Below are 27562 nucleotides of genomic sequence, written 5' to 3'. Positions count from 1 at the left end.
GCGGGACACGGAGGCCCGGAGGGAGGGAAGGAGGGACCCGGCGGGACAGGGCACGGGAAGGGGACAGGGCATGGAGCGCAAAGGGGACGGGTCACGGCATGAGGGGTGGCAGCGAGCAGGGGACAGCGGACACCGGACACACAGGGCTGGCAGCGGGCAGGGGACACCGGACACACAGAGGTGGCAGCGAGCAGGGGACACCAGACACAGGGGTGGCAGCGAGCAGGGGACAGCGGACACCGGACACACAGGGGTGGCAGCGGGCAGGGGACAGCAGACACACAGGGGTGGCAGCGGGCAGGGGACAGCAGACACACAGGGGTGGCAGCGGGCAGGGGACAGCAGACACAGGGGTGGCAGCAGGCAGGGCAGGACCCCATAGATAACAGCATACAGAGGATACAGGACACACAGGGGTGGCAGCAGGCAGGGGGCACTGGACACACAAGAGTCGCAGCAGGCAGGGGACACTGGACACACAGGAATGGCAGCGGGCAGGGGACACCGGACACACAGGGGTGGCAGCAGGCAGGGAACAGCGGACACACAAGGGTGGCACGGCAGAACCCCATAGATAACAGCACAGAGAGGACACCGGACACACAGGGGTGGCAGCAGACAGGGCAGGACCCCATAGATAACAGCATACAGGGGATACAGGACACACAGGGGTGGCAGCAGGCAGGGGACAGCGGGCACACAGTGGTGGCAGAATGCAGGGGATGCAGGACACGGGATGCAGCACATTGGGATCCTGGACACAGAAGGAGGGCAGCATAGAGAGGAAGCGGGGCACAGCAACACAGAGGGCACACATGGCACCAGGGGTGGCAGCACACAGCGGGGACAGGACACTCACAGATGGCAGCACACGGCGACACTGGACACATGGGGATGGAGCACACAGGGACACCGGGCTCATGGGGACACCGGACACAAGCACAGAGGGGAAACAGGGTGCAGGGATGGCAGCACACAGGGTACACATGACACCGGGGATGGCAGCACACAGGGCACACCAGGACACAGGGATGGCAGCTCACAGTGGGGACAGGACACACAAGGATGGCAGCACATGGGGACACTGGACACACGGGGATGGAGCACACAGGGACACCGGGCTCATGGGGACACTGGACACAAGCACAGAGGGGAAACAGGGTGCACGGATGGCAGCACACAGGGTACGGATGGGACCAGGGATGGCAGCACATGGGGACACAGGACACATGGGGACACGGGGATGGCAGCACACAGTGGGGACAGGACACACAAGGATGGCAGTGCACTGAGGAGAAGGATGCAGGACACACAGGGATGGAGTACCTGGGGACACCAGACACATGGGGACATCGGGATGGCAGCAGAGAGGGGACAGGGCACGCGGGGACATAGGACACACAAGGATGGCAGCACAGAGGGGAAATGGGGCACAAGGATGCAGTGGATGCAGAGCACATGGATGGCAGCACACAGGGACATGGGGCACATGCAGCAGGAATGGCTGCACACAAGGGCACATGGGGACACAGGGATGGCAGCACACAGGAGCAGGCAGATGGGACACTGGGTACCCAGGACACAACATTCCTAGCACCAGGCATATGGGACAGTGGTGGCTTAAGGGACACATGGCACAGGGAGGACAGCACACAGGATACCCAGACACCAGAGGATGCCCATGACCCCAGGCATATGGGGCACTGGGCACGGGTGGTACAAGTGACACGGGCACGTGGGACCAGGGTGATGGGACACTGCATGGCGAGCAGCACACAAGACCCCAGGACACACATCACACCCCAACTGTGACAAAACACCAGCCACACCAACACAGGGACAAGGGACAGTGTGTGCAAGAGGCACCACGTGCATCAACCCCAGCGCTTGACACGCCACCACCAGGCCCAAGGGGCAGAGCAGGACCAGAGCAGCCCCACCAGGTACCACACAGGTTCTCCAAAGGAACAGTCGGTGGGATGTGGATGGGCAGGAAGAGCCTGAAAATGGCTCTAGTTTGGTGTCATATCTAGTTGGTGACCAGCTAGGACAGCTGGCACTGGAGTCACTGTCACTTCCCATTTGTTCCCTGCATGACTGAGTTTGGGCTTTGGACTCTGGCACCGTGACAGAGCCCAAAATGCCACCTCCCCCCTTTCCACATGGCTCCTCCTGAACCAAATGATCAGCTGAAGTGACTGTGCAGGAGTTATCAAGAGCAACAAGGGGAAAAGAAGGAGGAAATTCACCCCAAATCAGCAATCCCTGGGTGTTCCCTGGTGATTCATCCTGATTTTAGGGTTTTTAGGGACTGACTGGGGTCTCCACCTCGGGAAAGGTGAGTGCAAACCTCTCAGTACAGGCTACCACTGAGACCTTCATTCCAACCCCTCTCCAAAGGCCTTTCCTTTTACAAAGGAAAGAGAAATATCCCAAAGCTTCCCAACAAATCCCTCTGGAGAAGTTGCACTTGGCAGAGAAAACCCATCACCCAAATCTGCACTCCCAATCTCCGTCTTTATTAGTTACAGCTTCAGAGGGGGTAGATACAGTTTTCGCTTCTAGATCTTGTTGAAAGCAGCAATGTCAACGCTCTGCACCTGAAAGGGAACAAAAGCAGCAGCTTAGAGCTCACCAACGTGGTTTCAGGCATTACTAAAGCTCCTGCACCAGGGATTCCTTCACAACATGCGCTAGTGATGCTCAAACAGGTCAAAAGCACCACCCAGGTCTCTTAGATCAGCTCCCAGCTGGGGTAAGATGCTTAAGGAGTGTTACTTGAATGTTCTCAGTAACACCATTCCCAACAGGATGCTGTGTTGGTTCCTGCAGGAATCTTTAGCTGGTCCAGCTTATGAAGAACCAAGTTTCTGGAAACATGAAGATTAAAGAGCAGAAGTTCCTGATTTACTCTGAATATAAGGAAAAGAGCAGGCAAAGATGAATAAAACCAGGTATCTGGCATGGTGTGCTCTCAACATGGAATCAACCAGGTTGGAAAAGACCTTTAAGATCATTAAGTTCAACCAGGACTACCAAGACCACTGCTAAACCATGTCACTAACAGTGAGACTAAGTTGAACTGAGCCTATGCATCACCCGGCACAGGGTTGGAGCTCCTACGATCATCTCCATGGAGAGGAAGAAGGAAGGATGGGGATGGAGACAGCTCCAAAGGTGTGTCTCTACCCTGGTGTTACCCAAGCTAAACATGTAAGCAGAGACTGTCCAAAGGAACAGTCAGAGGGATGTGGATGGGCAGCAAGAGCCCCAAAATGGCTCTATTTTGGTGTCACATCTAGTTGGTGACTGGTCACTAGTGGTGTCCCTCAGGGCTTGGTGTCAGGGCCAGTGTTGTTGGGCAGCTGGAGTGTTGATCTGCTGGAGGGTGGGAGGCTCTGCAGAGGGACGTGGACAGGCTGCATCCATGGGCTGTGCCAGTGGGATGAGGTTCAACAAGGCAAAGAGTGAGGTCCTGCATTTGGGTCACAACAACGCTCCCTGCAATGCTCCAGGCTTGGGGAAGAGTGGCTGGAAACTGCTCCTGGGAAAGGACCTGGAGGTGCTGGTTGATGGGAGTTAAAAATGAGCAGCTTGTGCCCAGGCAGCCAAGAAGCCACCAGCATCCTGGCCTGGCTCAGCACCAGTGTGGCAGCAGGGCCAGGGCAGGGATTGTCTCCCTGTGCTGGGCACTGGGGAGGCTTCACCTCGAATCCTGTGTCAGTTCTGGGCCCCTCACTCCAAGAGAGACATTGAGGGGCTGGAGCGGGGCCAGAGAAGGGAATGGAGCTGGTGCAGGGCCTGGAGCACAAGTGTGATGAGGAACGGCTGAGGGACCTGGGGGGGTTAGTCTGGAGAAGAGAAGGCTCAGGGGGGACCTTCTCGCTCTCTGCAACTGCCTGACAGGAGGATGGAGCCAGGAGGGGGCTGGTCTCTGCTCCCAAGGAACAAGGGATGGGACAAGAGGAAACGGCCTCAAGCTGCACCAGGGCAGGTTTAGATGGAGCTGAGGAACAATTCCTTCCCCAGAGGGTGCTCAGGCATTGGAACAGGCTGCCCAGGGCAGGGCTGGAGTCACCGGCCCTGCAAGTGTTCACACCCCGTGTAGTTGAGACCCTCAGTGCCATGGGTTAGTGGTGGCCTTGGCAGTGCTGGGAATGGTTGGACTTGATGGTCTTAAAGCTCTTTTCCAACCTGGTTGATTCCATGATTCTATATTTACAAGTGTCTCAGCAGGGAGATACCATCAATTCCATGAATTTTTCCTTTAAAAGTCCAAGTTTTCCAATATCTGCAGAAGAACCTTAGTTAAAAATGACTCCACGAGTCAGACATCACCCAGCTCACCCCAAGACTTACATAGTCTTCAAACTTGGTGATCTCCTCCTCCAGGATGTCTGTTCCAACTTTGTCATCTTCCACCACACACTGGATTTGGAGCTTCTTAATGCCATAACCTACTGGGACCAGTTTGGAGGCTCCCCACACCAGCCCATCCATGTGGATGGACCGGACACGCTCCTCCATCTTCGCCATGTCAGTCTCATCGTCCCACTGCAAAAGCATGAAGGGGGAACTTTAGGGTTCTCTTAGAGATCATCATCAGCCTCCAAGTGACTGATTCAACATCTCACCTCTCAGTATGTTTCGGCTGATCCAAGGGGCCTTTTCTTGGCCACTATTTTCACCACAACTGGGGTTAGTGAAGCTGAAGCTGACTTTGCTGCAGAGCATGTTCAGTTCTACCTACAGGCACTACTGCAGATGTGAGAAGGGTTCTCCCTGCAGCAACACAACTGCTTTGGAGTGCTCACTTTAAAGTGACTTGTACCAAGTGTGTAGCACAGCCCAGAGTTTTTATTCTACCACGATAGTTTGACAAAGATGGGGTTATCCCTGGAGAGGGGCTTTGGACAAGGGACAGGCCAAGGGGAATGGCTTTAACCTGCCAGAGGGGAGATTGAGATGAGCTCTTAGGCAGAAGAACAGCTCTTCCCTGTGAGGGTGCTGAGGCGCTGGCACAGGGTGCCCAGAGAAGCTGTGGCTGCCCCATCCCTGGCAGTGTTCAAGGCCACGTTGGACACAGGGGCTTGGAGCAACCTGCTCTAGTGGAAGGTGTCCCTGCTCGTGGCAGGGGTTGGAACTGGAGGAGCTTTAAGGCCCCTTCCAACCCAAACCATTCCAGGATTCTATGCCCATCTTTAGAGCATTTATTATCTGGTATTCCTTCAAGGAAAAGGGATAATCCTGGTCAGGGGAACCTCAAATACCAGCCTGCACTTGCCATGGTGCAACACAGCAGCGCGAAGGCTTCAATATCCCACCTCGCTCCAACCCCTGGTTTGGAAACCCTCAGGTCCCATCCTCACCAGTCCACTTGGATGTGGCACTGAGATAGTTACTGCCTCACATGGGGGTTCCCCCACTTCGGTTACTCACTGGTTTCACATCCAGAAGGATGGAGGACTTGGCAATAAGACCTGGTTTCTTGGCCTTCTTCTCCGCGTACTGCCGCAGCCTCTCCTCCCGCACTTTGGCAGCCTCTTGGTCTTCCTCTTCATCATCACTCCCAAAGAGGTCAATGTCATTATCATCATCTTCCTCTGCAGCAGCTGGTGCTGGTTTCTTTGCTGGTGAAGCCGATGGGAGCTCCACCTTCTTGGAGGGAACACTGAATGGCTCCACTTTCTTCAGTAGGGTGATGGACATTCAGGTTTGCATTAAGGAAAAAGAGGAAAAGATTAAGCTGAAGTTGAATCAGAGACTCAAAAGCAGCTCAGGAGCAGAATTTGACACTGCCCAAGACACTAAACATGGTCCACACCGTGTGATTTGGGTGAAGGATCAGCTATTGGCCATCAGAACAGGACATGCAACCAGATGGACCTTTGAACTGGCCCAGCATGGCCATGGTTGTATTCCTGGAGTAAACCCAACACATAGCCAAGAGCTGATCCTCCTCCTAAGGGCTCAGGGATCTATACCATAAGGTAAGAGTGTGACAGCAGTTGGGAATGGGACCAAGTGTCTTCTAGCATGAGAAGGGGCCTACACATTCTGCAGGCTTAGTGCAGAGACCACCAGCATCACCAGGAGCACATCTTGCACCCTGTAACAAGAAATGATCAAACTGGTGCCACACATTCAGCTCCCCCCAGAGCTTGATCTTTAATTTAATTAAACACATCCTTATAGGGGACATTTGGGCTTGTTCAGCCTGGAGAAGGCTCCAGGGAGACCTTAGAGCAGCTCCAGTGCTAAAGAGGCTACAAGAAACCTGGAGAGGGGCTTTGGACAAGGGATGGAGGGACAGGCCAAGGGGAATGGCTTTAACCTGCCAGAGGGGAGATTGAGATGAGCTCTGAGGCAGAAGCTCTTCCCTGTGAGGGTGCTGAGGCGCTGGCACAGGGTGCCCAGAGAAGCTGTGGCTGCCCCATCCCTGGCAGTGTTCAAGGCCAGGTTGGACACAGGGGCTTGGAGCAACCTGCTCTAGTGGAAGGTGTCCCTGCCCGGGGCAGGGGTTGGAGCTGGAGGAGCTTTAAGGTCCCTTCCAACACAAACCATTGTGTGATTCTATGACCAGCACTTTGCTGAGGCTCACCTGGGTTGGAGGAACTGGTGAGGGCTGGTGGGAGGTAGATGACTTCTCCAGAGCATTCAGGCGGCTTTCCAGCTTGAAGATGGCCATCTGAAGGTCTGAAACAACTGCAAGAAGAAGAGGGGGTGGGGGGGAAAGAAACACCAAACCTTATCTTGCAGGCTCTGCATCAGCTCTCAAGTCAGGACAAACTTGCTTCTGCTCAAAGTGGGCTTTAAAAAAAACCAGTTGCCCCCCAGTCAGAGGGAAACCTGCAAAGCTCTGAGCAAGACACTGGCACGGAGTTGGAACTGGATGAGCTTTAAGGTCCCTTCCAACTCAAACCAGTTTGGGATTCTGGGATGTGCTCACCTGCTGACAGACAAGGCCAATGTCCCACACAAGGGATACACCCCACAGAAGAGGGACCTCATCTTGGCAGCAGATTCTCCTACTTACCACTACGTAGGTTTTGGTTTTCTACCTCCAGGTGAGAAATTCTGGATAGGAGATCATTTTGGTCACCAGAAGGCCCAGGAGAGGATGTGCTTGAACTCTGCAACAAGGAAAAGAGAGATGAAACCAATCTGTTCACCTACTCCTGAGCTCAGTGAAGCAAAGCAGAGCTATGCCTTCAGGGAAGGAGATGATTTGAGAGCTACTCTAAGAACAAGGATGTTTTCTCTAAAGGCTTTATAAGAAAGAATTTACTATCTCTACAGCATGAAATGTATCTCCAGATATTCCAGCTGGAACTGATGAGCAAAGGATAAAGTCATTCTTTAAGTCTCAGATCCCAGACTGATACTAAACACAGAGTTTCACACTAAGCCCCTTGAATGAGGCAGTTGGTCTCCTCTTAGACAAACTGAGGCATGAAGCATAGAGGTGACCCACCTAACATCACCCAGCAAGTCACTGGGAAAGCTGGAAAGAGATCCCAACATTCCTGCACTCCCACCTTCCCCAGTCCAGCCTTTTAATTCCTCTCAAAACCTACTTTAACACCTCCTGAGCGAGCAATTACAGTGATCCAGTATTTGGTTTAACAGCAAAAGAGCTTTTGTTTCTTTTAAGGAGGCTCTTAACTATAAATTCCTATTGGAAAAGGGAAATGAAATAAAAGGGTTTCACAATTTGTCATTTAGAACTGAAAAAAATAGAGAAAATAATTTGTACTCCTTCCAAGTGCACCCTGCATGTAACTGTAACATGGTTCTTGGTTGCAGTTGACGTGCTTCAGCATGAGCAGCAGGTCAAAGGAGGGGATGCTGCCCCTCTGCTCTGCTCTGGTGAGACCCCACTTGCAGCACTGTGTGCAGTGCTGGGGTCCTCAGCACCAGGACATGGAGCTGTTGGAGCAAGGCCAGAGGAGGCCACGAGGATGAGCAGGGGCTGGAGCAGCTCCCGTATGGAGCCAGGCTGAGAACATTGGGGCTGTTGAGCCTGGAGAAGAGAAGCTGCGTGGAGACCTCAGAGCAGCTTCCAGGGTCTGAAGGGGGCTACAAGGATGCTGGAGAGGGACCTTCATCAGGGACTGGAGTGATAGGACAAGGGGTGATGGGTTCAAACTGAAACAAGGGAGATTTAGGCTGGATATAAGGAAGAAATTCTTTACTGAGAGTGAGAAATTCTTTACTTGGGAACAGGTTGCCCAAGGAAGTTGTGAATGCCCCATCCCTGGCAGCGTTCAAGGCCAGGTTGGACACAGGAGCTTGGAGCAACCTGCTCCAGTGGAAGGTGTCCCTGCCCGTGGCAGGGGGGTGGAACTGGATGATTTTAAGCCCTTTCCAACCCAAACCATTCCACGATTCTGAGATCTCAGCAGTCACTGAAGATGGAGAGGGCGAAATACAGCGGTTAAGATGAGGAATATGTGGCACACAAAAAGCAGGTTTGGGAGATTCCTGGCCCTGGGAGACACATGAAGCAGCGTGAGCTGCTCCTAGTGGAAAGGTCAAAGAGACCCTTCTCCCAAAAAGGGGCATGGACCAGGGGTCAAAAGCACCATGAAACAACTCAATCTCCAACACATCCTCCACAGTCCCCACACACTGAGCTGGGAGCCCTCAATGTCCTGCTCGAAGATCCTGTTACACTCAGCAGCTACAACCACATGCCAAAGACAAAGACTTCTCATGGTAAAGAAGAACTTGGTCCATCTCTGCGAGGTAGGACTGTCCTTGTCCTACAATGTCCTCTCAGCTCACACAACAGCTCCACCCGTGCACAGTGACTTACAGTTGAGCGGCCCGACTGCCTCTTGTGACGGGCAGAAGGAGCTTCTTTGCTCCGAGGAACTGTCTTCTGCTGCAAAGGGCAAAAGGTTTGGGGGATGTTTGGTTCAACACAGGAGAGAGAAAAGGATTTCACTCAGGCTGGAAGAGGCAGCTCAAGTGCAGGAAGCGGATCCACATGCAGGGAAAAGTCATCAAGCAACGAGATGCGGCCTCACAGCAAATACACACCACCCAAAACCTGCACGGAGACATCCATCCATGGGCTCTGCCAGCCTAAAGGTCACACAGTTGGGTGGCAGAACTGGATTGAGATGTCTGGAGCATGGTCTCGGGCATCTGTAACATCAGAGGTGCAGCCTCAGCCACTTCTCCTGTCATTTAGAGGACATCTAATGCCTGGTTGATGCAGAACCACATGCAAAGTTGCCTTAAGTCCACAGTCACCACTAATGCATCTCTCCTAGAGAGAACTAAAGCAACACAACACTGAAACTTGTTGAGAAGCTTCTGTGGGCTTCCATCCTTGCATGCACCAGCAAGATCAGGGCCTGGAAGCCACCAAGGGCTCCTCACACAAGGCTTAACCCTTCAAACTGAAGCTCAGATGAAGCCATTGCCTGATCTCTTCCTATTTGAGCTCCACCACCCAGGCCAAGGTTTAAGTTAATTCAATGAGAAGTGAGTTCTGGCAAGAGTCACATCCATCCCCAGCCCCCTAAAAAGCACTTCTTGGTTTGACTCATGGTCACCTGCAAAGAGATGCAGCTGGGTTCCTTTCCATAAGCAGCTGGTTCATCAGGTAAGCAGAAAGTACCACAGATATTTGGCAGTTTGAAGCCCTAAGTCATGTTTTCAAGCCAAATGTTGAAGCATTCCAGCATTTTTCTGTTTGTCCTGGCAACTGGCAACGAGGCCAGAGGAGGCCCCAGAGCTGCTGCGAGGGCTGGAGCAGCTCTGCTCTGGAGCCAGGCTGAGAGAGCTGGGCTGGGGCAGCCTGGAGAAGAGAAGGCTCCTGAAGGGGAGACCTTAGAGCAGCTCCAGTGCCTAAAGGGGCTCCAGGAAACATGGAGAGGGGCTTTGGACAGGGGCCTGTAGGGACAGGCCAAGGGGAATGGCTTTAACCTGCCAGAGGGGAGATTGAGATGAGCTCTGAGGCAGAAGCTCTTCCCTGTGAGGGTGCTGAGGCGCTGGCACAGGGTGCCCAGAGAAGCTGTGGCTGCCCCATCCCTGGCAGTGTTCAAGGCCAGGTTGGACACAGGGGCTTGGAGCAACCTGCTCTAGTGGAAGGTGTCCCTGCCCGTGGCAGGGGTTGGAACTGAATGAGCTTAAGGTCCTTTCTAACACAAACCAGTCTGGGATTCGATGATTCTATAAACCTTGGAGTGTTTTGTGAGCTCCCTGACACAGCAAAGGACAACTACAAGAGCTCTTTCAGACCTATTTCTACATAGCAGCTTAAAGAAAGTTGTCTGAACAACTACAGTTAAGAGCATTTCCCTTGCTATGTCAGGCCCAAACAGCTGGAAACTGGCACTTCCCTCACTACAAGTACTATCTGGAGGTATCAAACCCCTTTTAATGGATAAAACCACCTTCCCCTCAGGTTGGTTGACCTGAGCTCTGGAAACATGCAAAGTCTCACCATCGTCAGATAGATAATGAACCAGAAGAGGGTCTTCCCCCATTTAAGACCAGCAGGATGGATCCTGGCTGGTTCCCTGCACAAGGGGTGACCTGCTCACAGAATGTGATCTCCAAACACTTTAGCAAGAGGTTTTCCAGGAGCTTTTCGTGTTTGAAGCCCACAGGCAGGAGATGCAGGAAGCTTTGTTAACAGGGAACTTGGGAATAACAAAGCTTCAGATTCCCACAGCAGTGACATCCTTTTGGTTCCAGCCTCCAGATGAAGGTGTAGGAAGTGAGAATTCAGCCACCTCGTGTTGGACTTGCTCATGATCTCAAGCAAATCCATCCTGTCCATGCCTCAGGTCCCCAGCTGTGGGATTCCTCATCCCCTGCAGCTTCAGTGCCACCAACACCAGCACTGAACATGTCAACAGCTTCTTATAAAGCATTAGTGATGGAGTGAAAATCAACTAGAGACTGTTGAAAGCAGAGATGAACATGCAAAGCAGGATGAAAGGTATGTGCAAACAAATGTTCCCAGCATCAGAGCCTCAAACCCTCCTTTGGGAGGTACAAACATTGCCTCAACCCTTCTAATGCTCATCCACACACTTCATCACTATCTGAAGCAGATCTAAAACCAGCCTTGGTTGAACTTTACAGCAAGAGAAAGGCACTAATCTTCCATCTTCCCATCTTGGAAGAGCCAACTCTTCACTTGCTACTTCAGGTGGAAGGAAAGACTGAATCCTGACCATCAAAACATGCCTCACTATTGCTCTGTAGATCACACAGTATGAATTTGGCTTCCTGAAACATAAACCCAAAGTTTAAGCATGTCCTAAAGTCAAACCTGCTTTATGCCCCTGCTGTCCAAGGTTAATGATGAGCCTTCAGAAACACCAGCTCCAAAAGCTGAGGTTTCAGGCTTGTTTCTCAACAGCTCAGTCTTTGTAACCCACACACTGTAAACCCCAAAGGGATTCACAGCTTCAGGTTCCAGGGAAGAGGTGTGGAAATATGTGGAAAAGCTGAAAAGGTGCCATATAAACCAGGATAAAACCTGATCAATTAAATGGGATTATGAAAGAGGAAGCAGGTCACTGTTTCCATGTGCTCTGCTTATGCCAGCAACTCCATACTTCAAGAGCAGAATGGGATCTATAGGTTAAATATATTCCCCATTACAGGACCTGGATGATCCCAATTTACATGCTACTCACGAAGAGAAGCAATTTAGCAGGAGGCACAGGCCAGGGCAAGAGACTCCTCAAACCACAGACCATTCTGCAAGATGAGAATATGCCTTCAGGGCAGAGGAGCAGCACTGCTGGGTGATGTTCCTGTCTCTACTCACCACGTCCAGCTTTAGTCCTCGAGGAGGCAGGACTTGGAGGAAGAAGCAACCTCGCCCAGCTGGAAAATGTCTTTCCAAAGGTATTTAACATTATCTGTGCAGAGCTCTTCAACCCTGTTTGGGATGGGGGCTTATTTCCTCATGTATTTGCCTTACTGAAGTCATAGCATCACATAGTTTGTGCTGGAAGGGACCTTAAAGCTCCTCCAGTTCCAACCCCCTGCCACGGGTAGGGACACCTTCCACTAGAGCAGGTTGCTCCAAGCCCCTGTGTCCAACCTGGCCTTGAACACTGCCAGGGATGGGGCAGCCACAGCTTCTCTGGGCACCCTGTGCCAGCGCCTCAGCACCCTCACAGGGAACAGCTTCTGCCTCAGAGCTCATCTCAATCTCCCCTCTGGCAGGTTAAAGCCATTCCCCTTGTCCTGTCCCCTCCATCCCTTGTCCAAAGCCCCTCCCCAGGTTTCCTGCAGCCCCTTTAGGCACTGGAGCTGCTCTAAGGTCTCCCCTTCCCGCAGCAGAGGGGCAGGATCCCCTCCCTGAGCTGCTGCTCACGCTCTGGGGGTGCAGCCCAGCACACGGGGGGGTTCTGGGCTCAAGCACACACTGAAGCCGGGTCATGGGGAGCTTCCATCAACCAGCACCCCCAAGTCCTTCTCCCCAGGGCTGCTCCATCCAGTCTCCCTCATCCTGTATTTGTCAACTGTACCACACAGTTTGTCATCAGCACCATTAAACCTCTCCACTATTAAGATCTCAGCTTCCTCTTGAAAAGCTGAGAGTTTTAACAGTGCTGTCTGTACAAACCAACACAAAACCACCTCTAGTCCAAGCTAAGTCTTTGACAGGGGCTGAGTCTCTACTTGAAGCCCAAACATGTTATTTCAGATCAGAACTTCAATGATCTACTTGAGGAAAACCTTCCCTAAGCTGTTGGCTGAAATAAGAAACCAGCACTAGAAATCTTCCAAGTATTTACCTCCTCAACATGGTTCGGTTTGGCTTTAATATTACTAAGAAGTCCCAACCTCCCACTGATTCCACGATGTACTCAAGGCCATTGAATGCAACCAAAGCAAATTTCTTCCATCAGATTTCCCTGCTCTTTCTGCATCCACCTCCAGTTTTCCTGTACCTGTGTCTCTGATCACTTACATGAGCAGTTGCAGAAGTTACTTTTGCAGTATCAAGTTCTACAGGCACAACGAGACCACCATGGGGAAAGCCTAAGTCCTTCATATTCACCCCAAATGTGTTGTCTTAAGGAGGAATATGAAATATTCCTCTTGAGAAAGGTTCAATTCCCTGGTTTTGTACTGATCTAGATAGAAACTGAGGGTCTTAAGTACCCCAAGAGGGATTTATGAGGCCAAATCAATATAGATGAAAAGATAGACACACTCAGATGGAAGATATGTGCAGGTATGTGGTAATCCCACTACAGAGGTAAGAAAACAAGACACGTGGGCTGCATCCTGTGATTCTTCTTCACCCATAAAACCAGTCCAGATTGAATTTAAGATCTCACCTTCCTATTGAAAAGTGCTGTCTGTAGGTATCAGCACAAAAAACCCTCCAAAAAGGATGTTACTGAGCTTCTACAGGATGGTCCAGACTTAGAGCGTGTAGCCAAGCTGAATTCCTTAGATGCAGCACATGGAAGACAGCATTTCTTTGCACATACCCTAACTGACAGCAAAACAGGAAAGAGAAGGTGCAGCCCAGTGTACCCCAGGAGAGCCACACATACTCCTGCTGGCAGCTCAGTGCTTTGCTACTCAGCGAGCTTATTGTACCAGCCACTTGTAACCTGTTAGATAAGACTTGTGGGAACACTCCACCAGGATAGAAGGAAAAGAAATGCACAGAAATGAGTAATTTAACCCCAAATGCAGTTAGTTTTAAGCAGCACTGCAAGCTAGCAAGCAGGTAAGCAGCATGCACTCTAGTAGGAACGGTGCTCTTGATGGGATGGAGCGATGCTGGTGGGTACACAGCACTGCACACCTCAAGTCTTTCCCCTTCTAAGTTCAAAAAGAAGCCACAGAATCTATGAAGTGGTCACAGCAGAGCTCTGTGAGATGCACCACAGCTCCATATGGTTGCAGGTAGCCAGGTGGTGAGAGCTTTGGTACTCACTCCGGCCAGTGATTTCTGGATATTCTCCCTGGCTCTGGCAATGTCGCGGAGGATCGTGCTGGCTCCGTTCTCCTGCAAACAGTGCAGAAAGAACCAAGATTGCTTTTAAGAAAGAGAGGAAACAGCAAAAACTGGTCAGGGAAATGAGAAATCAAAAGGGCAGGAAGTAAGGGATTGGGTCCTTCCAATGGGTCAGCCAATATTGCTAAATGAGCTGAAAGAAGGATTGGTTCTGAATCAATCCCTGGGCACATCAGGCCATGTGTCCACAGGATCATCCAGTCAAGAGGTTTTAGGTTCTCTCTATCATCCTGAATGCTTTGGGCAGCTGGGAGCCAGGCAGAGGGCTGGAATCACTCCACTATTCCTTAGAGACCTATCATTAGACAGTGTTTTCATAGTATTACCTGTCATTGTATGCAGGTAATGCAGCTCTAACTGAAGGCTTCTATCCAGAAAGGTATCACCCAGAGCACAGCAGCACAAGTTTTCCCTCCCTCCATGCTCCTGCTGCCATCCCTCAGCCTGGATTTGACCTGGATTTGATGATTCCCTTCCTAGAGCACAAATCCGCTCCCTGTGATCCATTCACTCATTGCCTCTCCCAGACCACAACCCCACAGGCAAGATCCGAGACACGAAACTGCCCAAAACCCCACATCAGATACACCACAGAAGAGCAAGAGACACATTGAGGTGGATTCCACTTCCAGGGTGCAGGAAGGTTTTCAGGAGTGTAGATCTTTTTCCTGAGGAGGGAAGTGGCTGATAAACTGCTGCAGAACCTCCACTAGAACCTTCATGTCACCCCTCACGGGCAGAACATCATTGGAAGCTCCTTCCATAGCATGAAACAGCTTAAGTGTTCCTCTAAGAGCACTGCAGAGGTTCACACTTTAACATCCACCTCAGGAGCTCCCCTATAGCTTCTCATTTTCATGCTGTGCCACCATTATACCAGCAATGGGCAGCAGGAATAGACAAGAGTGTGCCTAGAAGCTCTTACTCAAGCAAAAAACCTCCCCTTTAACACTTGCAAGCCATTTAAAACTCTAAGCAGCTTCTAGATAACCAAAGGCAGAAGCAGTGAACAGCTCTTTACACAGCAGGAAGAGGTTGTGATAGATCTGCACCTTTAAAGAGTCATTTCAGGCTTGAACCACTTCAGCAGCACCATGATGCCCCTCCACCAGTTTCCCCCAACTCACCAGTACTGCGCTGGAGTCTTCTGCAGGAGCACATGGAGTAATTCAGGGGATACAACACAGAGAAGAACCTAATTCCTGCTCCGATGGTGCCTCTCTTCAAACACTACATCATATCCCTTGCCAAGGAAAGCTCAGCTGCTCCAAAATAGCAGCAGAAGTCCACCTTCCATGGCTGAATGGGGACAGGTCCATTCTCTACCCAGCCCAGACCAAAGGAACAGAGCTCAAACTGTGCCCCCAGATCCCAGACAGCATCAGCAGCATGAACAGATTAACTGCTGCAACCTGTAACTGGTTCTCCTGCTGTTACAAGAGCATCTGATCTCCCAGTACACTGGTGGTACAGGAGAAATACTTCACAGACCATAGAAGATGCTCTTTTAGAAGACAAAAGGGGCATAACTGGGGCTTAAAGAGCTTATGCTTGTGCTCTCACACTTGGAAAGAGCAGCACCAAGAGTGGAATTAATCCAAAAGTCCACATCCAGGTGGATCATGTCCTTTCACTTGCTCTGTGCTGGCTCTCAGAGCTCCAGCACTGCTAAACCCCATCTAAGAACAAGCATTACCTGCTGGTGTGAGGAGCTGCCAAGTGGCCCGTTCATCTGCTCGTAGTATCTTCTCTCAGCATCATCATATTTGTACTTGTCAAACCAGATCTTCTCATGCAGAAAGTAGTCCACTGCCATTTCGCTGCAGGAAGGGAAAGAAAAAGCCCAAAGTGAGTTTCTGGAAGTACAGAAAGGTGGCAGCTTGCAATGAGCTGGTCAGAAGAGTGTTTTCTTCCCCCATAAAGCTCTGCCTGCAGCTCTCTGCTTGGTGCTTCCCCCTCCAGTGGAAAGCTTTAAGTCAACAGGATCCTGTTATGAAAGCAGAGCAGTAATCTTCCACCCATCTGCCTGACCTGCATTTAGTGACACACCACCAAGTGAGCACAGACTAAATCAGCTGATCTGGGCCTTCTTCCTCAAGGAAAAGCTTTTGGAGCTTGATTTTCTACCTCATTCTACATGTGGAATCAAGCACGTGGGACTCTGCTGCTAAGATGTCTTGTGGATGAGAATCAAATGCTTTTAAGATGCCTGACCATGGTGAAAGCAAAGCCTGAAGGATACACAGCTCCAAACAGCACATGCCAACAAGGGGGTGCTCTGTGACAGGTAAATCTGGACATCACCACCCACAAACAGCAATTAGGAGCTGTTTTAAGCTACTACATATCTCTACCTAGTCACGCCATGCTTCACTGGGTGCACCACCACTGAATCCTCATTAAGGAACAGCCCAGCCTGACATCCACAGGGATCAGCCTCCAGGAATACAGCTACATAGATTCACAATGACATACCTGCCCCTTTGGAAGCTGCTGCAACCTTTTGTAAGTTCAAATCAGCAGCAATGTAACACTTGCAAGGGACAGATGCCTGTCACTGCATGGAGGAACAGCATAAAACACCCTAAGGCTGCTGTGGAATGGTGGAGTTTTCCCTCAGTGCAGCAGTTCCCAAAGGTGGTTTCATTTCTAGGCTGGAAGGGGAATGATGGAGCCCTTGCAACAGGAGGAGGATGTGCTCTTATTTCAAGCCAGGGGACAGAGTCAACATCAGTTTGAGGAGGTGGGGAAGCAGGGATGGAGCATCACCACCAGGTTCCACCATACAACACAGAGCACCTAGTTTCAAACCTCAAACCCTACAGCTCTCTAGGAGAACACTTCCACAGAAGCCAACAGATAAGTCCTCTGTAGAACAACCACCCTTCTCATCTATCCATCTGGAAGAGACCAGAGGCCACCACATTGTACATTTCCTCTACGCTGATGCCATTCCCTGAGCTCAAACCTCCAAGACTTGAGCTGCCAACTAGTAACTAAGAGAATTCCAGCTTGGTTTGGGTTGAAGGGACCTTAAAGCTCATCCAGTTCCAACCCCCTGCCCCGGGCAGGGACACTTTCCACTAGAGCAGGTTGCTCCAAGCCTCGTCCAACCTGGCCTTGAACAGAAAGAGAACATGATCCCAAATAGGAGAGGGTGAAAGGTTCACCTAAAGCTTGTCTGTGAGCCCCCAAGAGCACTTGAGGTAAAGATCATAAAACCTTTCCAACAAATCCAGTTAGTCCCATCCCAAAATGAACAGCAGATTCCAGACTGAAGAGTCTAAACCACTTTCTCCCTCCACGAAGCAAACACAACGCATGCTCCCACCACACTGATGCCCTAAATTGTACTTCACTGTCATTCCCAAGCCTTATTCAAGCTGGATACTGGAAATAATGCCCAAATGTAGACACGTCTCACATGTAGCTCAATGACTTGGTGCTCTGCAGGAGAGTTGGGGGTGAACCACTTCCCTGAATGATCTTGTGGCATTTTAACACGAATACAAAGCAAACAGCCACTATTTTGACTTCTTAAACTCCAAAATGAAACACTGCATCTTGTGTCATCTCAACAGGCCTGTTCAAAGCATGAATTACTCAAACTTCTCACTTTAATGACTTTCTGTACGTAATAGGAATGCAGAGACATGGCCCTGGGTTCCCCCCGTGTAAAGAGGGGCTCAAACCTCAGCTCACCAGCCCTCACTTTAAACCCTTAACGTCTGGCACCACACTTTTAGCCACCAGCATCCATCAGAAGGGGGTTCCTTGCAGGAGCTTCCCCCAGTTACTCTGCCCCAAACAGGTCCCTTGGTCCTACAGACACAAAGGACCATCTTCTACACATGCAAACTCCTTCAGCTCAAGCCCGACCCAGGAGCTTTGCATGTGTAAGTGTTACCCCAGAATAAACTCCTCCTACTTCATTTCTGGAGCAAGTAGGCTTGAAGCACAAGCAGCTGGTTGGGAGGGTTCTACCACTGTGGATTCCTGCATTCCCAAAGGAGTTTCTCCTGTTCTTGACATTCTCAGAGCCTCGGCTGCATAGAATCGTGTCTCAGCACGGTCGTACGTGGGCTTATTAAGCCACACAGTCTCACTGTCCTCATGCAGGAAGAAGGTGGTAGGTGGAGGTTGCTCAGCATCGCTGGGAAGCAGAGTGTTGGTGGCCACCTCCGTGTGTTTGGTGTCTGTTTGCTTTCCAGTGTTGTGGTTCTTCTTGTCCTCACGGTGGTTCTTCGGTGCTTCGGGACACCCGCGTTGCTGCTGTCGGCCTTTGCCCGATGGATGCCCATCAAACATGTTCTCGTAGAAGCTCTTCTCAGCATCATCATAGAGAGGTTTCTCCAACCACACCTCTGACATGAGAGCCTGCAAGCTGGAAAGCTGGGGCTTGCCATTTACTGTCTGGTGTTCAGAGTCAGACAAACTGGTATCAAAGGAAGGAGCAGAAGCAGCAGCGATGCCTGGAGCCAAGCCTGGGGTAGCAGGAGTAGGCAGGGCTGTACCATAACCCTCATCTGGTGTTCTCATCCCAAGGCTGCCATCACTTGACCACACCGATGGGATGGTGAGGACATTTGGAGGCACAAAGAACTGAGATTTCTCAAGAAACACCTTCTCAGCCTTATCAAAGTCAAACTTGTTGACCCAGACGCCCTGAACAACGTGGTGACACGCAGACAGACTCCCATGGGAGCAGGACAGGGCTGCTGAAAGCATCCTTGGCTTAGGAATATGTTGGCCAGGGGACTGCTCAGCAGTTAGCTCAGTCTCAGGTGCTTCCTGGCTCTGCCCATCTGCTAGTTTCCTCCTGTATATGTTCTCAGCACGATCATAGAAGGGTTTGTCAAACCACACGTGGTCAGCTAACAGACCGGTCAGGACAGAGTCTAACTTGGAGGCCACATTTTTGGGTTTGGGAGAACGCTTCCTTTTCCTTTGTTTCTTCCCATTCCTGGTTTTCTTCAGGTCTCCTTTGAATTCACCATCAACAGAGTCCTCGTTGCACACTCCATTGACAGCCTCTACCTCCTGGAATTCCTCTGGGGCTGCAGCAGCTAGCATGGCTTCTCTTTCATAGTGCAGTCTCTCTGCTTCGTCGTACTTGTGCTTGTCTACCCACACTTTCTCTACTGGGCAGGGAGGTTTCCTTGTCCTCATCTTCCAAAGAGTGGCAGCATTAAAAGATAAGCACAAGAATGTAGTGGCAGCAAAAGTGAATAAAGCAAGGGCATGCAGCAGACTTCAGTGATTTAAGTAATACAAGAGTGTTAAAAGCCATCACACTGTTGTTATTCATGGTTAAAGAGCCATTTAGTTCTGGTTTTAGTGTGTTCTAAAGAACTTCAACTGCCTGAACAGTTTCTGAATCAAAACAGCTTATTTCTGCTGTTCTGACAAGTATTCTGAATACTATCATTTAAAAATAAAGGCACTGGCTGAAAACACTTCAAATTGCACTTCTGAAGACAACTGGCAGAGGAAAAATGATGATTTTGGGGTCAAATCCTTGGTTAATGTCTAAGAGATTCTTCTAACCTAGTGGATTAGTCCTTAACTACTTGTTATGTATCCCAAACTACTGGTTTGGGAAGACATCTAGAGAAAGATGCCCCAATTCTTGAGTATCTTTAGAGGTTGCTAACACCTCGTTGTGTTCTGCTGCTACGAAGCCAGCAGATGGAGCTGAGTGAAAAACTATCGCTCCTTTTTGGTGTAAAACCCCACTTTCTGGTTATTAAAAGTGACCAAGAGCTGAAGATCTCCTGATTTATTTAGTTTATCAAAAAGATCTTAAATTAAAATGAAAATCATTACATCTGATTTGTGTTTTCCTGCCCTGGTCATATGTTACAACAAGAAAAGAGATCTACGAGTAGTTAATGTGTAGATTGGAAGTGGAATAGGAATTCTCTTTCCAAGCATAGAACTTGGTGTAGTGCTCACATATTTAGTAAGTAACTAGGCAGAGGTTACTACCTCTTTACCAAGCACTACATGGTCAGATCCCTGGATTTACAACATAAAAGGGCTGAAATCCAGTACCTCTAAGCCAGTTCTCTTTGGTCTTTAGCTCCTGACAGCTTCAAGTTTAGCTGTGACAAAGAGAAGTCACCCACAGCTGAAACATCCTCCAGACTTCAGTTGATGGCTTTGTAGTTCCAACCCTTCCTGGCAGATCTGACAAGCCTCAAATCCAAGGCTTGAGAATCCAGTAAAAACAAACTTATACTTTAACCTCTTTATAGAGTTTAAAATACAGCAATTTAATACTACATTTCAATGATAGAAATTACTAGAAGCAATAGTAGATCATTTTCTTACTGGAGTTGTGGAACTGCTCCTCCACCAGCTGCTGAAAATGCAGTGAAACAGCTCAAAACCTTTAAAAGCAGCTAAAATTTAAGCTTATTTTAAAGTCTTTATGTTATTTCACACCCCATCTGCATTTTTACACCAGTTATGGAGCAATAAACCACTTCTTACTACAGGTAACTACAAAGCAGTGCTTGCAATGAACCTTCATCTATTTGTTAGTATCAGCACCAGCTGGAAGCACACGCATTGTAAAGTAGGAGCAAGGCTACAAGCAAGTAGTAACTTGGGTTTGCTCATCAGGATAAGCTTTGCTGCTACAGCTTTTATATTAAGTAGCAAAGAGCATCCCCCTTAAAATATAATCCTTATGGGAGATATCAAGTTAAATGGGATTATTGGGAGGTAACATCAAGGTCTGCTGAAGAAGTACCTGGATTTCAGTCATTGGAAGACTTGGAAAAGGATTAAAGGATGGAAATTCAAAGTGTTGTGCACTAAGGTCCTGCTTTGCAGTGCACATGGTCTGAAATAGCACCAAATCCATGGGAAAAGCAAAAGCACACCTGAAAGTGCACAGGTTGGACAGTACATTTGGATTTTGAGGCTCCTCAGGGCTCCTAAACAGAACACTGGATTGCTGCATTAGCCTGATATGCTCTACTTGGCTCCACATTCACATTCCTTTGTGTTATCCCAAGGGAAAATCAGTCTGCAGCCTTCAAGGAGATGCTTTATTAAGAATACTTCATCAACCCAGTGCAAGTGGTGTCATACTCTGAGGTTACACCTTCAACTAATTCAGGAAGACTCTCTATGGGTGTAACAAGAAACCCAAATGTGTCTCAATACAGCTCAAACCGTCCCAACCTGTCAATATTTCATTTCCCATCAGCATTTCATTGCCCATTTGACCAAAACCCACTAAAATTGGGGGTTTAATATTTCCTTTAACAGTGCAAAATCCACCCAACAGCTATAAAGTACTTACTTTTTTAGCCTCTATGAGAGCATTAAAGAAAAGGATAAAGTTAGAGGAAGTTTCACATTCTAAAGCTGCAGCAGCTCATGAGTGAGGACACAGAGTGACAAAAGCCAAGCTTATCACACAGTTAATTCCCCACATATATAATACACTTAATTCAACTAAAAGCTGGTTCATTCCCCAGAACTAAGTTCTCTTCATGACCCAACACCACAGACAACCACTTAGTTTTCATTTTAAAGCAAGAGAAGTATCCCAAAAGATCATGACAGGGAATCAACCAGAGAAGGTCCCAACGTGCCATGTCAATAGTGGTGCAAAAGTGGAGCTCGGGTCCCCTCAGTGTCAATACCTTAAAGAAGTCTGAAGATAAAACAATTATCATGACAAAGAATGAATTCACATCATTGTAGTTACTTCTACCAGTAGTTAGTAACCTGTACAACATACTATGAATGACATAAAATACTAGCAGCATACTCAGCCTAGTAGTTCTTCAGGAAAAGCAGCAATACAACATGTGGATGCTTGTGGGAGGATTTAAGGCTTACACAAAGTTGTACCTATGAGGCTACACCTACAAAGCCTGATCAAAGACAGTTTCTCATATCACCAAATTCAGCATTACACATAAAAAGGGTATTTCAGCAATGGAGTAACACAAACTCCAAAGACAAAGGGATCCCAAAAGTTCCCCCCCCCCCCCATTAAATCTGGATCACAGGAATTCAGGTTTTGTTTTGACAAGGATTATTACCAGGGAAAAACCTTCATAAAAGGAATTTACAAGTGGAAAACCATTTTCCAATGAGTCCAAGGTATTTATGGCACCTATTTGTATCCTTTACTAAAGGAAACCCTTAGTACCTTTAAACCAGAGGTTAAGTTATCATAAAGACCAGATTCTCAATGAAATATAGTTCACAAATGTTAAAAAGATGAAAAAAGAAAAGCCATTTCTACTTTGTGTTCATAAATTTTCCCAGAGGAAGCTGGGAAAAGGCACAAACAAGGATTTTAATCACACAAATCATCACCTGAGCTGGTGTAGAGCCTGATGACACGAGCTGCACACACCACTAACACCAGAGCAGAGCACTACCAGTTCTCCCAGCACACAAGTTTACTTCAGACAAGACATGAGCTCACAATCATAGAATCATGGAATGGTTTGGGGTGGAAGGGACGTTAAGAACATCCAGTTCCAACCCCTGCCACGGGCAGGGACACCTTCCACTAGAGCAGGTTGCCCCAAGCCCCTGTGTCCAACCTGGCCTTGAACACTGCCAGGGATGGGGCAGCCACAGCTTCTCTGGGCACCCTGTGGCAGTGCCTCAGCACCCTCACAGGGAAGAATTCCTTCCTTATATCCAACCTGAACTTCCCGTTTCAGTTTGAACCCATCACCCCTTGTCCTACCACTCCAGTCCCTGATGAAGGTCCCTCTCCAGCATCCTTGTAGCCCCCTTCAGGCACTGGAAGCTGCTCTGAGGTCTCCACGCAGCTTCTCTTCTCCAGGCTCAACAGCCCCAATGTTCTCAGCCTGGCTCCATATGGGAGCTGCTCCAGCCCCTGCTCATCCTCGTGGCCTCCTCTGGACTTGCTCCACCTCTTCAGAGGGTCTGGATGAAATTTAAACTGACTTGGCCGAAGCGCCTGCACCACGTCACTGCTCAGTCTGGTTTGAGGCAGCAAAGATTTACCACAGCACCAAACCACAGCGTGTGTGGTTGTTTCAACACCTTCCACCTCATGTTCTCGACTGCTTCACCTCCTCAAACAAAGTTTTACAATTAAAAGGACATGAAAGAGTTTTATCAATGCTCTCCACTGGCAAAAATCAGAGCACAGGAACTGGAGCTGAATTAGGGATCCATCAACCTGTACTTAAAGTGGAGTGACACGAAGAGTTACACTCAAACCACATCCATCTGCTGCCTTCAATCATTCTTCAGAAGCAGTTTTCCATTTAATTTGCCTTTTTTAAGCACAAATATCAATTAATACTTTGAGACAGAGGCAGAAACTTCATTAAAAGTGTTTAAGCAACACAAATCTATGAGTAGAAAAGCATAAAGGCTCTTACTGCACACACCAGAGAGTGGCTCCTGTGTAGCCAGTGCAGTGCAGACACATACCTGGTGTTTTACAGAGCACGAAGCCACATGGAAAGGGAAATACTATTATTAATCTTTGTCAATGCCACCAAAACCATCACAGGTCAATGTTCAGGCCTCCCATGGACTGTTAAAAGAGGGCTACAAACCCCTGAAATCCTTTTAATCTGCTTCAGAGCTTTGGGTTTGGTGTTGGCCTGTCACCACGTCCTGGGTATTGGAACCCAGAACAAATCTGTGTTGTACTGCAGGGAAATACAGGAAGTTAAAAATAGGCAATGAAAAGGTCTCTAAATCCAAAAGCAGCTTTGGACTTCAGCTATTTGGAGGCATTAGACCCTGATTTAAAGGGTCAGTAAAATAAAAGCAGGCAACACATTACCCTAAAGCTGGAGCCAAAAGCCAACTCCATTTCCTGGTTTAACGAAAGCCGCTTTTTCCTCTTTTAACCATAAGAAAGTTGTATTTCTCCTGATTTAAGAGGCCTATAAAACAAATGTGGGGGTTTGGGGAGAGCCAGGTGCTGAATTCCACCAGATCCTGCACAAGTTCTTGCCCTGGAATTGAAATGTTCCTCTCTTGTGTGAGGCTGATGTGCCAGCTCCCAAAAGGGCACAGGAAGTCAGGCAGCAGCACAGTCTGCAAGCAGCAATCCCAGGAATAACCGAAGTTGTGGCTTAAGATGTTCCTGATAACCTTGGAAAGGCTCTTTAGGTAAGAGCAGATCTCATCCCTCACTGATTTCTGGAGGGATACATCGTTTTCTGCAAGCCACAACAAAGATTACAGCCATGGTTCAACTCCCTTCCTCAGATAAGACATCAAAAATGGGATTAGGTGGCACTGGGACACGCTGGATGGAGACAGAGGGCAGCTTGCTGTGCTTTGACCCCCAAAACACTCCCCAGATGCAGCCCCAAAGGCCAGTCCTGGTTTCTGTAGGTGCAAGCAGCTTCCCCCAGCACCTATGGGTTCTCAATACAAGAGATTCTATCCCAATCCTCCATCTGTGTATCTGCTTCCATGCCCCGGCACAGCTGATGTTGACCATGGTTGTACATTTAGGGCTCTTGTCCTCTCACATATCACACCAGCAGCTCCTGACCACTCATCCCAGCACCGACCAGAAAAAGAAATGCCATAAAACCCCAAAAGGGACCATTTGATGTCAGAGAGAGAGCAGAGAGGAGCAAGAAGGTCCACAAGCATCAGCCTGTTCCTTTCTGCAGCCTCAGCTTGACACACGGGCTCCACCACATTCAAGGTGTGTCACCCACATCCTCCTAGTGAAACGCTTCCTTCCCAGAACTTCCCCTGCACAAAAGCAGGAACCATTTCAAACGGGCATTTAGGAACCAGTTAGACACATGTGCCCCACACCCACCTGCTCCACAGCAGAGGCAAGGCCAGCATCCACCCTGCCCCACCTCCTGCCTTGCCTCCTTTTGGTGATTCAGAGTTCAACCAACCAAAGCTGGTTCCACACCAGAGGGTCTGATGATGGCCTCCTGCAGCTGAAGGGGACAAATCCAGCCCCTCCTCAATGCTTGGTACTGAGTCAATACAGGGAGTCAAAGCAAAATGAAATACTGAGGGTTGTGTTGCTCTTGTGCTGGTTGAAGCCCCTAAAGTGGCTCTCTCCCAACTCAAGAGCAGCAGGACCCAGCCAGGAGAGAGCCCACCATCACCTTTACTATAATACAAAGCTCCACACTAACCTTTAGCCAGGGAAACAGCAATTCCCAACCTTGACCACCTAAAAACACGACTCTTCACTCCAAGAAACAAATACTGCTGATGGATGATGAAGAGAGAATGAAGGACATGGGAAATGAGCAGTGGGAAAGAGGAAAGTCATCTTCACAAGGTAAAGTAGTGGAAACCAGCTCAGGTGAAGAGAAAAAGGCATTACCTGCAAGGTCAGGGAGAAAGAGGCCCACCTAGAAAAGGAGAGGAAAGAATTACAGATCTACAGCCAAGGGAAGTGCTTTTCTCCTCGCACCCTGAGCACAAAAAGGGTTGTGAACATCAGCTTCGACTCAATTCCAATGATGTAGACATGAAAGAACAAATCCATACCGATTCCTGGATGGGAGGAGGGGAGGGAATGACACTGGAGCAGCCTCAGCAACTTCAGCTACTGCTGTAATCCCTCACAACCCCCCAGAGAGCACATTAGCAGCCTCTGCAGAAGCATTTGGCTCTGCCCATACCCCAAATATAGCCCTGAAAAAGAAACCTCCTGAGCGAGCTGTCGCTGAAACAAGAACCAGAAGGAGCAGGACAAGCTGCTGGAGGCACTGCCAAGGTTACAGAGGGGTTGGGAATAGCAGCACATGGAGAGAGGGGAAAGGGGAGGGAGCAGAGCACCTACAGAGCAAGGGCAGGGCTGGATGAGGCCACTGCTCCAGTTCGAGAAGCTGCCAGATGAGAGTTTCCTTTTGAGTTTCCCTTTTGCAGGTGACTCGACAAGAAAGCTCTTGGTGAGATGAGGGATGGGGAGAAGAGCAGCCCCCAAAGGTCCCAGAGCTGCTGGAGACAGAGGGTGCCCTAAACTCCCCTCCTTACCAGAGCAAGAATAACACTGACACCCCTCCCAGGCTTGAAAGAGGCTTCATGTAGCAGAGGTATCCCCCCAAAGAGGGAACCTGACCCCCCCATAATCTGTGGAAGGGGGCACAGGTTTAGGGAGACTTCCAGCATCAGCCCATCCAATAGAGCCTGCAAAAAGACCCCCAAGAATAGGGAGACCCCTGCAACCCCCCTTTTCCTAAGCTTGGGAAGGGAAAAGGGATCTTCCAGGTAATAAATGGCCCCCACGTCCTGCTTTCTTGGGGTGTGAGGGGAGAAGAGACCCCACAGGGAATGGGGTGGTCCCCCACAACCCCTTTCCCAGACCTATGAAGAGGAAATGGAATTAAGATTATGGGGGGCACAAAAGGGGGGTGACCCCACTATTCCCTGGGAATTTGAGTGAGGAGAAGTAAACCCAAAGACCAAGGGCACCCTAAACCTTGGACTCAGGACTCCAGGGGTGAATGCGACAACCACACTGACACCCCCCCAGGCTTGAAAGAGGCTTCATGTAGCAGAGGTATCCCCCCCCAAAGACGGAACATGTCCCCCCATGCTCTGTGGAAGGGGGCACAGGTTTAGGGACCCCTCCAGCATCAACCCATCCAGTCCTTACACTGGTAACAGGGTGCTCTTGGAACCTACCTAGAGCCTGTGATGAAAAGAAAGCGACCCCCAAGAATAGGGAGAACCCTACAACCCCCCTTCCCTAAGCCTGGGAAGGGAAAAGGGATCTCCCAAGTAACAAGAAGGCTCCATAACCCCCCTTCTTGGGGTGTGAGGGGACAAGAGACTCCATAGGGAATAGGGGGGGCTCCCACAACCCCTTTCCCAGACCTATTAAGAGAAAAGGGAATTAAGAGACTGAGGGGGGGGGCATAAGGAGTGTGTCACCCCACTATTCCCTGGGAATTTGGGTGGGGAAAAGCAATCCCATAGACCAAGGGCATCCTGAGCCCTCTCTCTCAGGGCTCCAGGGGGAAAAGGCACAGCACAGATACGGGGAAGGAGATTTTGGGGGGACTTCCATCCACATTCCCAAGCCTGTGAAGGGGAACGGACCACAGTGACAATGGGGGAACCCCACAACCTCCCTTCCCTGGGGCTGTAACAGGGGAAGAGGCTCCCGCATATAATGAGGGTCCCCCCCAATTCCCCCCCAGGGGCCGCATCGCTAACAAGGGACCCCCAAATCCTCCTTTAACTGCCCGTGAGCAGGAAGGGACCCCAAATATAACAACGAGACGAGCACAACCTCCATCCTGGCGACTGCAAGAGGAGAAAGAGACCCCTTCTCCCGGCCCCTGATCAAGAAAGGACCCCACAGACCACGAGGAACCCCCACACCTCCCACCCCAGGGGTGCGAGAGGAGCAAGGCACCCCCCAAACGCCCCATTTTGGAGGTCCCAAGGGGGGTAAATGGGGGAGCGCGGCGGGGGAGGCCGCACTCACCGGCAGTGCTGGGCCCGGGCAGGCCGCGGCGGCTGCGCTCCGCTCGGCCTCCACAGCCGAAAGGCGGCACCACAGAGCGCGCAGGGGGT

At 49.8% G+C, this 27562-nt stretch overlaps 1 protein-coding gene across 7 annotated transcripts; it reads right to left on the bottom strand.

Annotated features, from left to right (window-relative positions):
- Window positions 1-2498: 2498 nt before the first annotated feature.
- EEF1D (eukaryotic translation elongation factor 1 delta) lies at window positions 2499-27562 on the bottom strand. 7 transcript variants are annotated; one of them, XM_030500110.1, is made up of 11 exons: window positions 27474-27542; window positions 25359-25386; window positions 21336-21346; window positions 17949-19189; window positions 15717-15840; window positions 13940-14011; window positions 7037-7133; window positions 6602-6705; window positions 5440-5688; window positions 4360-4554; window positions 2499-2600 (listed from the first exon to the last, which is right to left on the bottom strand). In XM_030500110.1, exons 4-11 carry the CDS (start codon window positions 19187-19189, stop codon window positions 2562-2564), a joined length of 2121 nt encoding a protein of 706 aa, XP_030355970.1. In that variant the 5' UTR covers window positions 21336-21346; window positions 25359-25386; window positions 27474-27542; the 3' UTR covers window positions 2499-2561. The 7 variants fall into 7 exon arrangements, with proteins under 7 accessions (XP_030355970.1, XP_030355978.1, XP_030356005.1 ...); XM_030500118.1 differs by lacking the exon at window positions 13940-14011; XM_030500145.2 differs by lacking the exons at window positions 17949-19189; window positions 21336-21346 and having other exon boundaries at window positions 27474-27536.

Source organism: Strigops habroptila, chromosome 1 (assembly GCF_004027225.2).
Source record: "Strigops habroptila isolate Jane chromosome 1, bStrHab1.2.pri, whole genome shotgun sequence".
Taxonomy (NCBI): Eukaryota; Metazoa; Chordata; class Aves; order Psittaciformes; family Psittacidae; genus Strigops; species Strigops habroptila.
Note: the sequence above shows the minus strand (reverse complement) of the source record. Positions and strands in the feature narration are given on the sequence as shown.